General features: G+C 36.1%; 1 protein-coding gene across 2 annotated transcripts in view; it reads right to left on the minus strand.

Annotated features, from left to right (window-relative positions):
* The window catches only part of RXFP1 (relaxin family peptide receptor 1), a 46900-nt gene that overhangs the window by 6989 nt on the left and 27603 nt on the right, over nt 1–12308 (minus strand). For both annotated transcript variants that reach the window (XM_026041648.1, XM_026041647.1), the window contains exons 4-14: nt 9856–9960; nt 8911–9016; nt 7285–7356; nt 5801–5872; nt 4604–4675; nt 3737–3808; nt 2838–2912; nt 2455–2526; nt 1601–1672; nt 789–860; nt 118–189 (exon numbers count right to left, since the gene is read on the minus strand). In XM_026041648.1, coding sequence (XP_025897433.1) covers nt 118–189; nt 789–860; nt 1601–1672; nt 2455–2526; nt 2838–2912; nt 3737–3808; nt 4604–4675; nt 5801–5872; nt 7285–7356; nt 8911–9016; nt 9856–9960 — 862 coding nt within the window. The remainder of the gene's footprint in view (nt 1–117; nt 190–788; nt 861–1600; nt 1673–2454; nt 2527–2837; nt 2913–3736; nt 3809–4603; nt 4676–5800; nt 5873–7284; nt 7357–8910; nt 9017–9855; nt 9961–12308) is intronic.

The following is a 12308-nucleotide window of genomic DNA, read 5'->3' on the forward strand; positions in this document are numbered from 1 at the left end:
TTCTTATAAAAAGTATTCTTTTATTAGTATTATGACTAACATCCTTCTGTTAAGAGATTTGCTTAATCATAAAGAAAATATAGATAAGATTYTTGTACATAAAAACTTGATACTTACAGTGATTTGAGTTTAATTAGAAAATCAAACTGGTCCATCTGTATTTTCTTGATTGGATTATAAGAAAGGTTCCTGTAAAAGCAGCATAAACGTAAGTATTTTTGTACATTTTCTTTACATCTTGTTCTAAGGTTAAGTCAACGTTCCATTTGAGTTTTCAGCCCTGCAGTAAGGAATCATGGTACTGGCAATTGCAACTGAAATAGTAATATTCACCTACTGTTCTTTGGTTTACACTAAGCCAGTGGAAAGACCAGCTTCAGGTTTTCAACTATAGAAATAYTTAATAATTAAACTTTTTTGACTTTGTTTTTTTTAGAGACTACAACTTTTTCCTCTTCCTTGCATTTCCTGTCCCCCCCCGAAGTGTGTATTTTGGGGCTGGACTTCCCAGGTTGAGCTTTTTCTTTTTCCCATTATGGGYTTTTCATTGCTAACCATTTCATCTATGTCTGCAAAGAGCTCAGACTTCCTGGGTTCTGCAGAGAAACCCTGGTTCTGATTCAACATGTAGGCTCCCTTATGTAAAACTGAATATCAGATAAGTATTTTTTAGACAGAGCTTAAATGAAAAAAAGATGTTTTTTTTCCTTCCAAGCATTCATGACCRAAATCATATTGAATAAGGAATATGCAATGACATACAATAATAATAATAACCAAATCCTTACAGTTGTGAAAGCTCCTTTAGATCCTTAAATATATATGGAGGAAGTGACTCAATCTTGTTGTTAGCTAGGTCTCTGTGGAAACAGCCATAGGTGGGATATAGTAAGTTTTTAGATTCAATAATTATACAGAAAAGTTTTATAATTTGAAGAGATATTTTCATTCCATTTACCAGGAGATTATTACATTGTTATACAGATCATCAGAAACTTGGACTATAAAAGAATAATGTTAAAACAGCAGATGGAAAACACAATCCATCAGAGTCCTCTTTACTTGATTAGTTCAGATAGGTCATTAGATGAAAAAAACTTATTATTACTGCATTTACATCCAAAAGAAGGAAAAATATTTTTAACTAGGGCTGCAAGAACCTGGAAAATTCTCTCACATCTCATCTGGGTTGGCCAGCACTACACCTCCTCCTTGATTCTGTTCTCTATCTTGATGCTGGTTTTCAYTGAACTTGAAAGATCTTAATAACTTTGGACAGAGAGTAGTAGAGGTCTCAGTCTGACTGCAATCGACAGACTTGTTCAAAAATACCAAAGGTGCATACAAAGGCAGAGTGATACATAATTAATATGACTTCATTCAGGAAGTATAACAGTCTTAAGAGAAAAAGAGCAATAGTATTGACATGTTGAGAATATGTATTTTATTGAATGTTTCTTCTTAAACATTTGGAATAAAGCTCAGGATGGATGTTATGTTCAGATTATAAGAAACAGAACTTACAGTAAATACATAAAATGTACAATTGTAAAATATAAGTCTTTGTCATGTCTATAAATAAGAGAAGAAATCAACTCACAATTCATCTAACATCCGGAGAGAAGAAAAGCTGTTTTCGTTTAAAGAGATGATTTTATTTCTTCTCATCACTCTGAAATGATATAAACAAACTTATATTGCTGCTTCTGGAAATCTGTTTGTTTTCTAAAGAAAATATGTGTAAAGTTTTAAAGTTTTATGATCACTCTTTTTTTATTATATTTTATTATCACATTTACTGTTTGCATCTTCAAGTATCTGCCTCATTAATTCAGAACTTTGATTTTTAATATACCTGCAAGGCAGTACAATGCTTGTAACTAGTAGTGTTTGAGAATTCAAGGTTGAGCACATGGTTGTGCAACCTTTCCTTCAACCTTCTTTCATGTGGCATTGTGCATGTTCCACAAATGTACCACCTGAATTTTATATACTAAATTTTATATACTATTTTATATACTGATTTTATATACTAAAGAGAAAGCCAGCTAGCCAAGCTTTTTAAAATGAAGAAGTGAGCTAAGGACTTTGTATGTGTAGTGACGTTTGCACACCTTTCTACGGGAGGATTATTGTCTTCTTTGGCAAATAAGGAATTAGAAAAAAAAATATATATATATATATAAAAATCTTCATGTCAGTCAAAAATCACCTCAGTAAAAGATTAATCACATATATCAATGCTGAAAATTGATACAAATGGTGGCTATTCTGTATTGTGTTCAATTAAAATTGAGCCTTAGGTCTATATATCTCTCTAAATATCTAATATCCTTGAAATCTATATATCACGCAATATTTAAGAAACCTTTATATTAGCTGTCACGGATAACTTGACTGTTGTTCAGCACCGATATATCTCATTAGGGTTGCCCAGTATGTGCTACTACTTACAGTACAGTTAGAGTGCTGCAGGAGATGAAAGTCACATTTCTTACGTAATGGATATGATTGCCCTCAAGATCTCTGTGGTATGAAAAACAAACAAGCAAAGAAGCAACAATAACAACAAAAAACACTGAAAATTATTTTTTTTAAACAATTCTTCTAAGATAAAAAAAAAATCTCACCAAAAGTTCAGGATGTCACAAAAGAATCATAGCCAGACATGTAGCTTTTCTACGCGCCTAGCTGATGACTCCAGGTCATCAATGCAATGCAGGGAGCCACTAGGTACTCTAACATCATCCCAGCCCTTCACTAGAGAAAGTGGCACTGAAATGCCATTCAAAGGCAACACAGTAATATTTTTTCTAGTGAAATAAAGGTAGACTTACAGCCAGTTTAGTCTTGGCAAGTATTGGCACAGAGGTTTATCAGGCAAACGAGCAAGAGAATTATTCATCATCACTCTGGAGAAGAGAAAAATAGCTGATCTGGCTATATTTGCTGAAAATAATATTACAGAAAAAATATGTCTCTATGTTTCTACTTTTTAATGTAAGGCAGTCACAGCTAGAATCACTTGTCATAGTTTTAGAGGTAGCTTTTCTTTTTAAACCTCCCTGGATTTTCTGTGGAATTCTTTCAAATGCTTGTTAACTACTAGGCTCATAGTTCACGATTGTGTCATAACCTGCAATTTCCATCAGTCACAGAGGAACAGAGCATTTAAGGGACCTTGCTCTCCTGGCCACAGTGGAATTGGGGCAGGAAAAGAGGCAGCCTATGGATGGGCTCCTGCAGCACGAGGTTTTGGCTGCCATTCCTTGTATCCCCTCCCACATCTCCTTGGCTCTGGGGGCAGCCCAGCACCCCTTCCACTGAGCTGCTGCTTCCTTATCCACTCGGAGACATAGATCTTCCTACGAATRAGTTCAGAGTTTGCCAGAGACATTGATCATAAATTCACTTTATCAGGTGCAGATTCACAGACATCCTGTCTAGTCTCCTAGACTTCAATAAGAGCAATTCTATTCCTGTTGATCTGGGTAGTTCATAGCTGCAATTGGATCCTTTATCCATGCAAAAAGGCCTGCAGTGATGGGCTCCCCAGAGCTGGCTACGTTTCTGAAGAATCTGTCACAAGAACTCTGAAGAATTCCACCAAAACAGCAAGCACTACCATGTGGGGAGTTTGAAATCTAAATTAAACTTAAATTTAAAGCATATTTTTAAATCTAGCTCTTCTTCCTGCTCTTTCAAGTGGCACTTTTGGCTTTTATTCCATACTTACAGAAGAATAAGCGATTTGAGCCCATAAAATGTTAGTGGAGAGATCCGATTGATCCTATTGTTTTCAATTATCCTACAAATTAGAGCAAAGCAAATCTCAGATTGACAAGGRATTATAGTCCTAAAATAAACAGTTGATTAAAAAAACCAACATGCTTGGAAGTGGCTTTCTTCAAGTACCCATTACTGGAAACAAACAAACAAACAAMAAAAAAACCCAAAACCCAAAAAAGGGTCTCATGTTCAAAAGCCCTACTTGAGGAAATAAATGTACTGCTCCACAGATCATCAGAGAATTCATCAAATTAATTCCCTTTCCAGCATAGTTTGAATAGTTCTGGACATATTTTAGCTTGTGTAATTACTTTCTATTAAAGTAAGCTATTTTCTTGACAGTTTTTAAAACACTTTTGATCAATGCTTTGAATAGATTCTGTGCAACACCAAAGCAGCTGTACACATAACAGCCTTCCAAGACAGTCTGCCTGTTGAAAATGCACAGAAATATCAAGTACTGTTTATTGGGAAAGACTTGTACAAAACTTCCATTTTTATTGTTTAGTGCAATCTGACTTATTTAGTAGTAGATGAGTTATTTCATGTATTATTTTGTAAGAAGCAGTTATTCCTAACAGCATTTGCTATTGTAAAATAAGTCACAGTCTTCTGGATCACAAAGGCTCAAGAACTAATCTGGTCTCCCATCAAAGTAAACTGTATTTTCTCTGCAGAGAGTGCAGTAGGAATTCTTTGGTTATTATCTAGCACAAAATAATGTTACCCACAAAAATCAAAGCAATATAAATACTTCTTTTTTTTGCCTTTAATTATTCCTTGAGAAAATAAACATACAAAGAAAACAACATACAGCCATTCTAACTTGTGGAGATCTTGAAAAACTCCAGGCTTCAAGCTGGTTATCTTGTTGTTACTCAGATATCTGAAACAAGATCAGCAACAGATGGAAAAGAGAACACAGGATTAGTATTAGTTAAGTGAAAATGAATTATATGTTTTTTTTTTCCTTTATAATTTACCATAGTGCTGATTTTTTTGATTATTGGGGTTTTTTTTTTTTTTTTTTTTGGAAAAAGAACCCCACTAAGTACAATAGAAAAAAAATGTGTTTCCAGTCTGTGTCTGTCTGTCAGAAAGCCAGTGCTTATGAGACAGAAAATGTACAGATGATCTTTCACAGACATGTCAAGCAAAGTAGGCATCTGTTTTGTATGTTTGTTTTCGTCTTATCTGTGGGGAAAAAAAAAATGACAGGCTAACTATCTTCACTGTGTTGTACTTTAGACCTGTTCCAGTTTACTTCTATGGAATGAAAAATTACAGAATTTTCCCTGGGAACAAATTCAGGTTTTGCTGAAGACATTCGTCATAAATTTAGACACCAGAACTGYTTACAAAGCAATTAAAAGTGATGCCGTATAAAGTCTGGGAATGTAGTAACAGATATAAAATCATCCACACCTATTGAAGAGAAAATGAAGATGCATAATAACATTTTTAAGCTATCTCTTTATAGCCRTTGCAAAAAGAAGTTGAACTTAACAACGCAGTTTATCTATCATCTCTTTCGCTGACCTAATTCCTTCAAAGTTTGAAATAAATTACATAAAGCTGCTGCAGAATTAAAAGATCTTCATTAATACTGTCTTGCTTTGGTTTGCTTCTCTTAACCAAAGTGAAGTTAAAGAAATTTTGTTCATCCCAAGCACTCATTTTTTTTGGTTTACTCCTTTTTCATTCTTACTGACTTAATGCAAGATGACCACCGTATTCTCTTCCTCTGAAATGCAGCAGATTTGTGGAATAGAAGTAAAACACGAAGCCATCTTGCATTTTCAAAGCACTTTCCTGCCAGATGAACGTGTCTGGATAGATATTGCACCTATAATTTGCAGTCTAACTTTGTTATCTCAATCAAACCGTTGAGCTAAAGGTTTGTACCATTTTGCAATTTCCTAATACTGAAATAAATAGGAAAAACAGCTCTAGCAACTTTCAAATCTGTTCCCATTGCTCTTTATTTCAATATTCTTGAAGCAGTACTTACAGCTTTGTCAAATTGTATAAACCTTTGAAAGCGCGTTCGGACACAGCTCTGATTTTATTGTTCTGAAGATACCTAAGAAGACACAGAAAMAACAATTAATTCTCTAAGCATGCAAAGGCAAAATAAGCATGAATAACCAATGAAAATCTATCAACTAAATTGAATTCACATGTGATAGTTGAAAAAATGCTGTCAAAATTGTTACATCTTAAATTCCACACTAAACACTTCACAGCGATAGTTGCAAAGCCTTCAAGTGTGCACTAAAAGAAGAAAAAACGGCAGGATTACAAAATTCATTCAAAGGTGTACTTATGTTACTAAAGAGGAGAAAAGGAATGATTTTAAAGCACCTCCTCCTTTAGGTCCTCAACCTATAGCCTTGTCTGTGTGATCACACATTTACGCTTAGCTGAAACCCCMTGTAGTCAGCAAAATGTTGTATGGTGAAGGTCAAATTTGCACTAGTTGTTGAAGYTGCTATTTATATTATCATTTTTTTGAAAGGCTACATGTTAAATTAATAAAATGTAAAATGGAACTTGATTTTCTGTTAAATAAAGGATACTAAACTGTTTCCCCTTCTGTTTTTTTTTCCAATTTGATGGACAATTAAGTTCCAACACATTATTAGCTACCAATGTTAAATCCTTTAAAAATATTAATATTTTGGCTTTTTCCTCTGAGAAATCTTTAAAATGCCAGTTTAAAGAGGAAAAACTAGAGAAATGTGACTTGCCCAAAATGCGATTGTGTCAAGCACTGCTCAAGCTAATAAAACGCTTTTAARTGAATATGATCCTTTGTGAACACAAGATGGAGCTGCAGTACAGTTTTCAGTGAAGTTAAGTCTATTTTTTTAGAATCCTTAAACCAGCTACAAAAGCACCTACTTTAGACTTCTGCCTTTAATTTCTTAATTGTGCCAATTCTATATAAACCAGGCTCATGAAGGCTATGAATTTTTGATCAAATCATAAAGCATACACTATTCTGACATAATTAATGACTTGTGCCTTTACTAAAGTTATTCCAAACATAATTAGGAATAAAACTAAGTGCCATGTAACTATGCTTCCCTGTGGCAATGGACAGCTTTTTCAAACTTAACAATTAACAGAATAAATGGGTTCAGTTACCTTCACTGATTGCAGCTTATTACTGCTTATTAATTTCCTTAAGACACAATGGAAGTTCATCTTTTTCTGGTATAAAATAATCAAGACAATAAAATTTAACATGTGGAAAGCATGATGTTATGAGTAGAGAGAAACCAGATTAAGCAATCTGAGGAAAGCAGTTTACACAATTACGAGATGGAATTAAGAGAAAGATAAAACAGAATTTTGAGAATAGTTCTGTGGAGTTTTGTCTGTCTTTTATCAAGGTCAAGGCATGGGTGTGTGAGAGAGAGAGAGACAGACAGAGAAAAAGATTATAATTAAGGAATTTCATAAAGATTTTAAGTTGAAAGATTCCCTTACAGATTTTGAAGGTCTTGGTATCTCTTGAAAATATCAGCAGAAAGTTTCCTAAGCAGATTCCACTGGAGAGACCTGTGGAAACAAACACACATAGTAGAACTATTCTGTCAGTATATTGAATTTGAGTTTATCCTGTCTGCTGTATGTCTAACAATTTCATGTAGTAAAATACATTTGCATAGTAAATTATAATAAATAAACAAATACATAGATAGAAAATTCTGCAATAAATTCAGTATTTCCAGAGAGGTTAGTTAGGTTAGTTTATTCAGGACTGTCTATGTGCGTTGTATATATCAAAGGCGACAGTGGCTATGCTGTTGGCTGTCAAATTCCATCCAATATGTTAAACCAAATCAAAACTGGCTGCRTTGATGAATGAAAATAAAAGAGATTCCCCTAGGGATGAATCTGGGTTAATGGATTAGGAGGAGACTGTGAAGAGAAGTGTGCCTCACCTATTGCTGCATATTTACAAGCAATTGTTGCCCCCACTTTCTTCTTTACATACAAATAGTTCCCTCTCTGTCCTCCCTATCCACATGATCCAAAATCACTATCTAATTTTAGTGGGGTGAAATCAAGGCTATCAGCTTTAGAACCAGGAGAGAATACTACACTGTTGACCAAAAATGTACCATGTGGCATATCGAGAAATTAATAGTTCCTACATCCCTGTGGAAAGGTAACAGATGGGTGGCAAGTCACACTGCATTTCTCAGGCAAAAGGCTTCTTTCAAAAATTCACTATTAACCAGTCAGCCCARAGGGCAGCAGGTGACTGATAGGAGAAAAACAGGATCTATCCCTGCAAATGCAGGGAGCTGCTCCTGTGGCACACTGCCCCGGAGGACATAGTGGACAGAAGATAACACCAGATAAAGACTCACCAGCATTTTCCAGGAAGTGTTTGGAGGACCCCATTCCCTGTTGATGATACAGCCTCACCTCCCTCCACTTACCCACCTTGCCACCTTCTCCCCTAGGGCAAAGAAAGTCTTGCAAACTGGTAGGGATAAGCTAAGAGCAATATCAGCTATTCCTTTTTTTTTTTTTTTTTTTTTTTTTTTTTTTTTTTTTTTTTTTTTTTTTTCTCTCTCTTCCCCCTCTTCCCCCAAATTTTACTTTATTCTTGTCTGTTGGATGACCCAGCCCATAGTAAGTCTTTCTAATAATGTCCTATTCAGAAGCATGGATTGAGAACTAAAAAGATTTGCTCAGACAGATTATTCCACAAAATTAAAGTTTAATAATTTCATTGGCAGAAATACAGAATATTGGTAGGACCACAGAATAATTAAAAAGTCCTGAGGCATTATATCTTAAAAGGAAACACTTCTCTAAGATTTCTTTAAATTCCATGGTTTTGTAGCTAATTCAGGCCATGGTTACAAATCTGAAATGACTATTTCACACAGAGTTGTTTTAACTCCTTTTCTCTCATTTTACATGCAGACAACCTGGATTTAAAGCCGCGAACGCCTGTCCACAGAGAGAGGCACCCGGCTTTCACAAACCCCAGTTGAGCCAGCTGGTGATAATTATAAGGCTGTAGCTGCAAAATGGTTGGAGAACTGATATTCAGCCCCGAGCAGACCAAAGCGAGCACTTTTCTGCTCTACTTACATCAGGGTTATATTTGAAGAGACGGAAGGGACAGCACGTAACTTGGCACGGTCACAGACGATCTCCAGCCCTTGGCACATACATTCAGCTGGCACAGGAGCAGCCACTGCKTGGGGACAAGAAAGTGGTTGTGGCAACAGGTAGGATGGGGGGGATATCATGAGGCAAACAGAAAAGGATATGGTGTAAAAGAGCAGTTAGCACAAAGACATCTAGACTGCATTAAACAGGAATTAAATCAAGTCTTGTCTTGTTATTACATAAGTGATTTAGACGTAGGGAGATCCTCGCAAAAGAACACAAAGGGGTAATGAAACAATTCTATTCCTTCCTGGTTTCTATAAAAGAAGACTTTGCAAAAGAGCTATAGACTTCATACGGGAATCTCATTTGGTAGGACCTGTTAGTTTGTTTTGAGATTTTGGAGACTCTTCTTCGGATTACTCAGTTTTCTTACATTTTACATGAGTGACCACAACTCTGTCAGGTTAAAACAGGATATCAATGGATCAGAAATTCTTCTGCACACTGTATTCCTCAGACTTGATTAGATCTAACTTAGTACTTAGAGTGGACAGAGTCAGAATGTCCAAGGAAGTGGGTTTTTTTAGTTATTTTTAAAAGGTTTTTAAACAATTGATGTGGGAAGAAGTCAATTTGAAGGGAGGTTGTTTTCAYTCTGAAATACGCCTGTTTCATAGTCTTTTTTTATATTCAGAAAAATATTTATATTACCCTTCTAATTGGCATATCTGATATTTCCTTTACAAAAACTGAGTTTCCACTTAAATGAGTTTCAGTGCATTCACTAGTCTAAGACATTCATTCTTCTTTACTATAAATGAAACTGTACCRTATTTCTATTTCTGATAGGCATATGTGGTATCAATTTTCTTTTGGAAATCATCAGCAACAGTCACAAAAATAATCCCTGTAATTACTCACAGCACTCAGGTGTCTTCGTCTGAAATGCATGCGGAGATTTCATTTTATTGTACCTGCCTTTTGCATAATGTTTATCAAATTGTACAGACCATCCATTGTTGTCTCCTAATTAAAAAAAAAAAATTAAAAATAGCACTTCAAAATATTTGCTAATGGTATAATGCAAAACAAGGCCTTCAGTAATTTTCACTGTAGGGCCCTTTGCTTCAGTTTTTACTGCCGTAACATGATTTTTACGGAACTTTTCATAGCATATTTAATGGCCTTCTCTTTAGTTGGCTGTCTAATCACTAATAGGTGCTGAGATTACAAACTATCTAATAGGATCAGTTTATTATATCTTCAACRATTCACTTTCTGCCACAGTTGCAACAAGAAAGCATACAAATTAAACTTCTATTTCCAAACGCAATCATCTTTCCTCCCCTTCCTAAGTATGTGGGTTTATTTACCACTCACATTATATTTCTTTTCCAGGAAAGCTTAAATGATTACTATGTCTTTTAGCACTTCTTTGACAGGGTGTTTCAACAATTACATCCTAATAGGTGAACAGTTATTTCATAACCAAATAAAGCCTTTGCTCAAAATCTAGATGCAGATCAAGCAAACAGCACTTCTAAAGAGAACATATGACACATAGCACTCAAATCATCAAGCTGAACTTGAGCTTAATAGGCATTTTCTTAAATAAAGCATTAGTTTGTATTACCAGCTAGGTCACTGTGCGTAGGTATAGTCCAGCATGGTATCTCATAGTAGCTCATAGCTCTGAAAGTGAAAAGAAAGTGAGGATCTTTCACTTCCTTCCCACTAACGGGGGCTTCTACTTATGGCGATGCTGGAAAACGCTACAGATCTTTTTCTTGGAGGACTATTATGCATCTGACATCTTTAAGCAGCTGATCATGTAACCACCTCTGAAACAGGAGAGGATTATACACCCTCACCACTGCACACACACAAAAAATACTTTCTAATATCACGTAGTCCAAAGCATTGGGGGTAATTTAAACTTACTTTCTAATGAAACTCCCTGCTGAACGTTTATATTATGAATCTGGAGAATGACTCGGCTTAGCCCTCTCCTCTGGACTGTCCTGTATTAGTTATACTTAAATACCATTCCTGTGGGCATTTTTCCATAAGCCTTTGTATTCAAGCAAGCATTGCTACGCTACCTATTAGTTTGGAAACCGGCAGAGGAAATAAAACACATTTACCTTGCCATGACATTTCCCCTTCTGATGTGACACGTATATCGTCACGGTATATTACAATTCAGTAGCTCTCAGCTGGGCACAGAAACTGCTCTGCCCTGGGGGCATCTCCCCCAGGCTGCCAGTGCTGGCTCAGCAGGTGGGGCTGTTGAGGGACCTGCTGCTCTGCTGCCCACACCGAAAGGATGCACGCTGTATATACGTGCTGTGTAAATGATTCTGTGAAAGACTGAGCAACTGCAGGCACACTAACCTTATCTGCTTATTCATTCACTATGAATAGATGGAAAGGAAGATTCAAGGCAAAACTAAACCTCCATCCTCAGGAATGCTCCATAAAGAGAAAAGAAAGACTTGGAAAGTTTCTTGGGTACTTGAAAATGCAAACAAATTATGCCCCAAAAGCAAGTCAGTGGCCCACTTAGAGAAAGAGAGAGAGAGAGAGAGAGAGAGAGAGAGAGAGAGAGAGAGAGAGAGAGAGAGAGAGAGAAGAGTAGAGGCACTTAAGCACATATCACTTGCTTCCTTAAGAGTGGCCTGGATCAGTAGCAGTTTTGCTAGATTAGATCCTCACGCAGCTTTTCGGAAGAATCCTGATGCTTTCAGAGGAAGTAAAAGGAGTCTGCCAACGTGCAGCTACACTGCATCACCTGCTTTAAATGCTCAGCAGAAGTACTCAGAAAATACTCAGCAGGAGCATTTTACAGAATGGCAGAGATATCTATAATTGATGATGTGCTGAGAACAGAGCCAAGCAGCAAGCACCTCACAAGCCGACTGCCCCGCAGCCAGACCAGGGATGAGGTTGCTTCACCACCATTGCACTGTGGGTTTTTCCCATGGGAGAGCATCCATCGAAATTCATCTGCAAGCCTGGACTCAGCAACTGGGACCTAATGGATTTTCTCTGAGTTACAGAAGACATGATGTAGAAGAGAAAGAAATCTTTCATGGAGGATTTTTACACAGGTGTTTTTAAAGATGCATTAAATTTGAGTTTATTCTTAGACTATAATTACACCACATAACTATTTCACAGGCCGAAGGACAACCTTACAATATTTTTGGACTTCCTAGTGTAGAATTAGAATAAGAAAGAGGTTTGGACAATTAACCTCTTACCTGAATATATACTTAAAAGCCATAAAACCCTTAGATGTGTTGTAAAACCAAAAGCCAGGTAAGTTGCCTTTTTTTCCTCAAGTTCTCTCCTTCTCACTTGAAAGTGTGGAT

Source organism: Nothoprocta perdicaria, unplaced genomic scaffold (genome assembly GCF_003342845.1).
Source record: "Nothoprocta perdicaria isolate Ctin4 unplaced genomic scaffold, notPer1 scaffold_29, whole genome shotgun sequence".
NCBI classification, from domain to species: domain Eukaryota; kingdom Metazoa; phylum Chordata; class Aves; order Tinamiformes; family Tinamidae; genus Nothoprocta; species Nothoprocta perdicaria.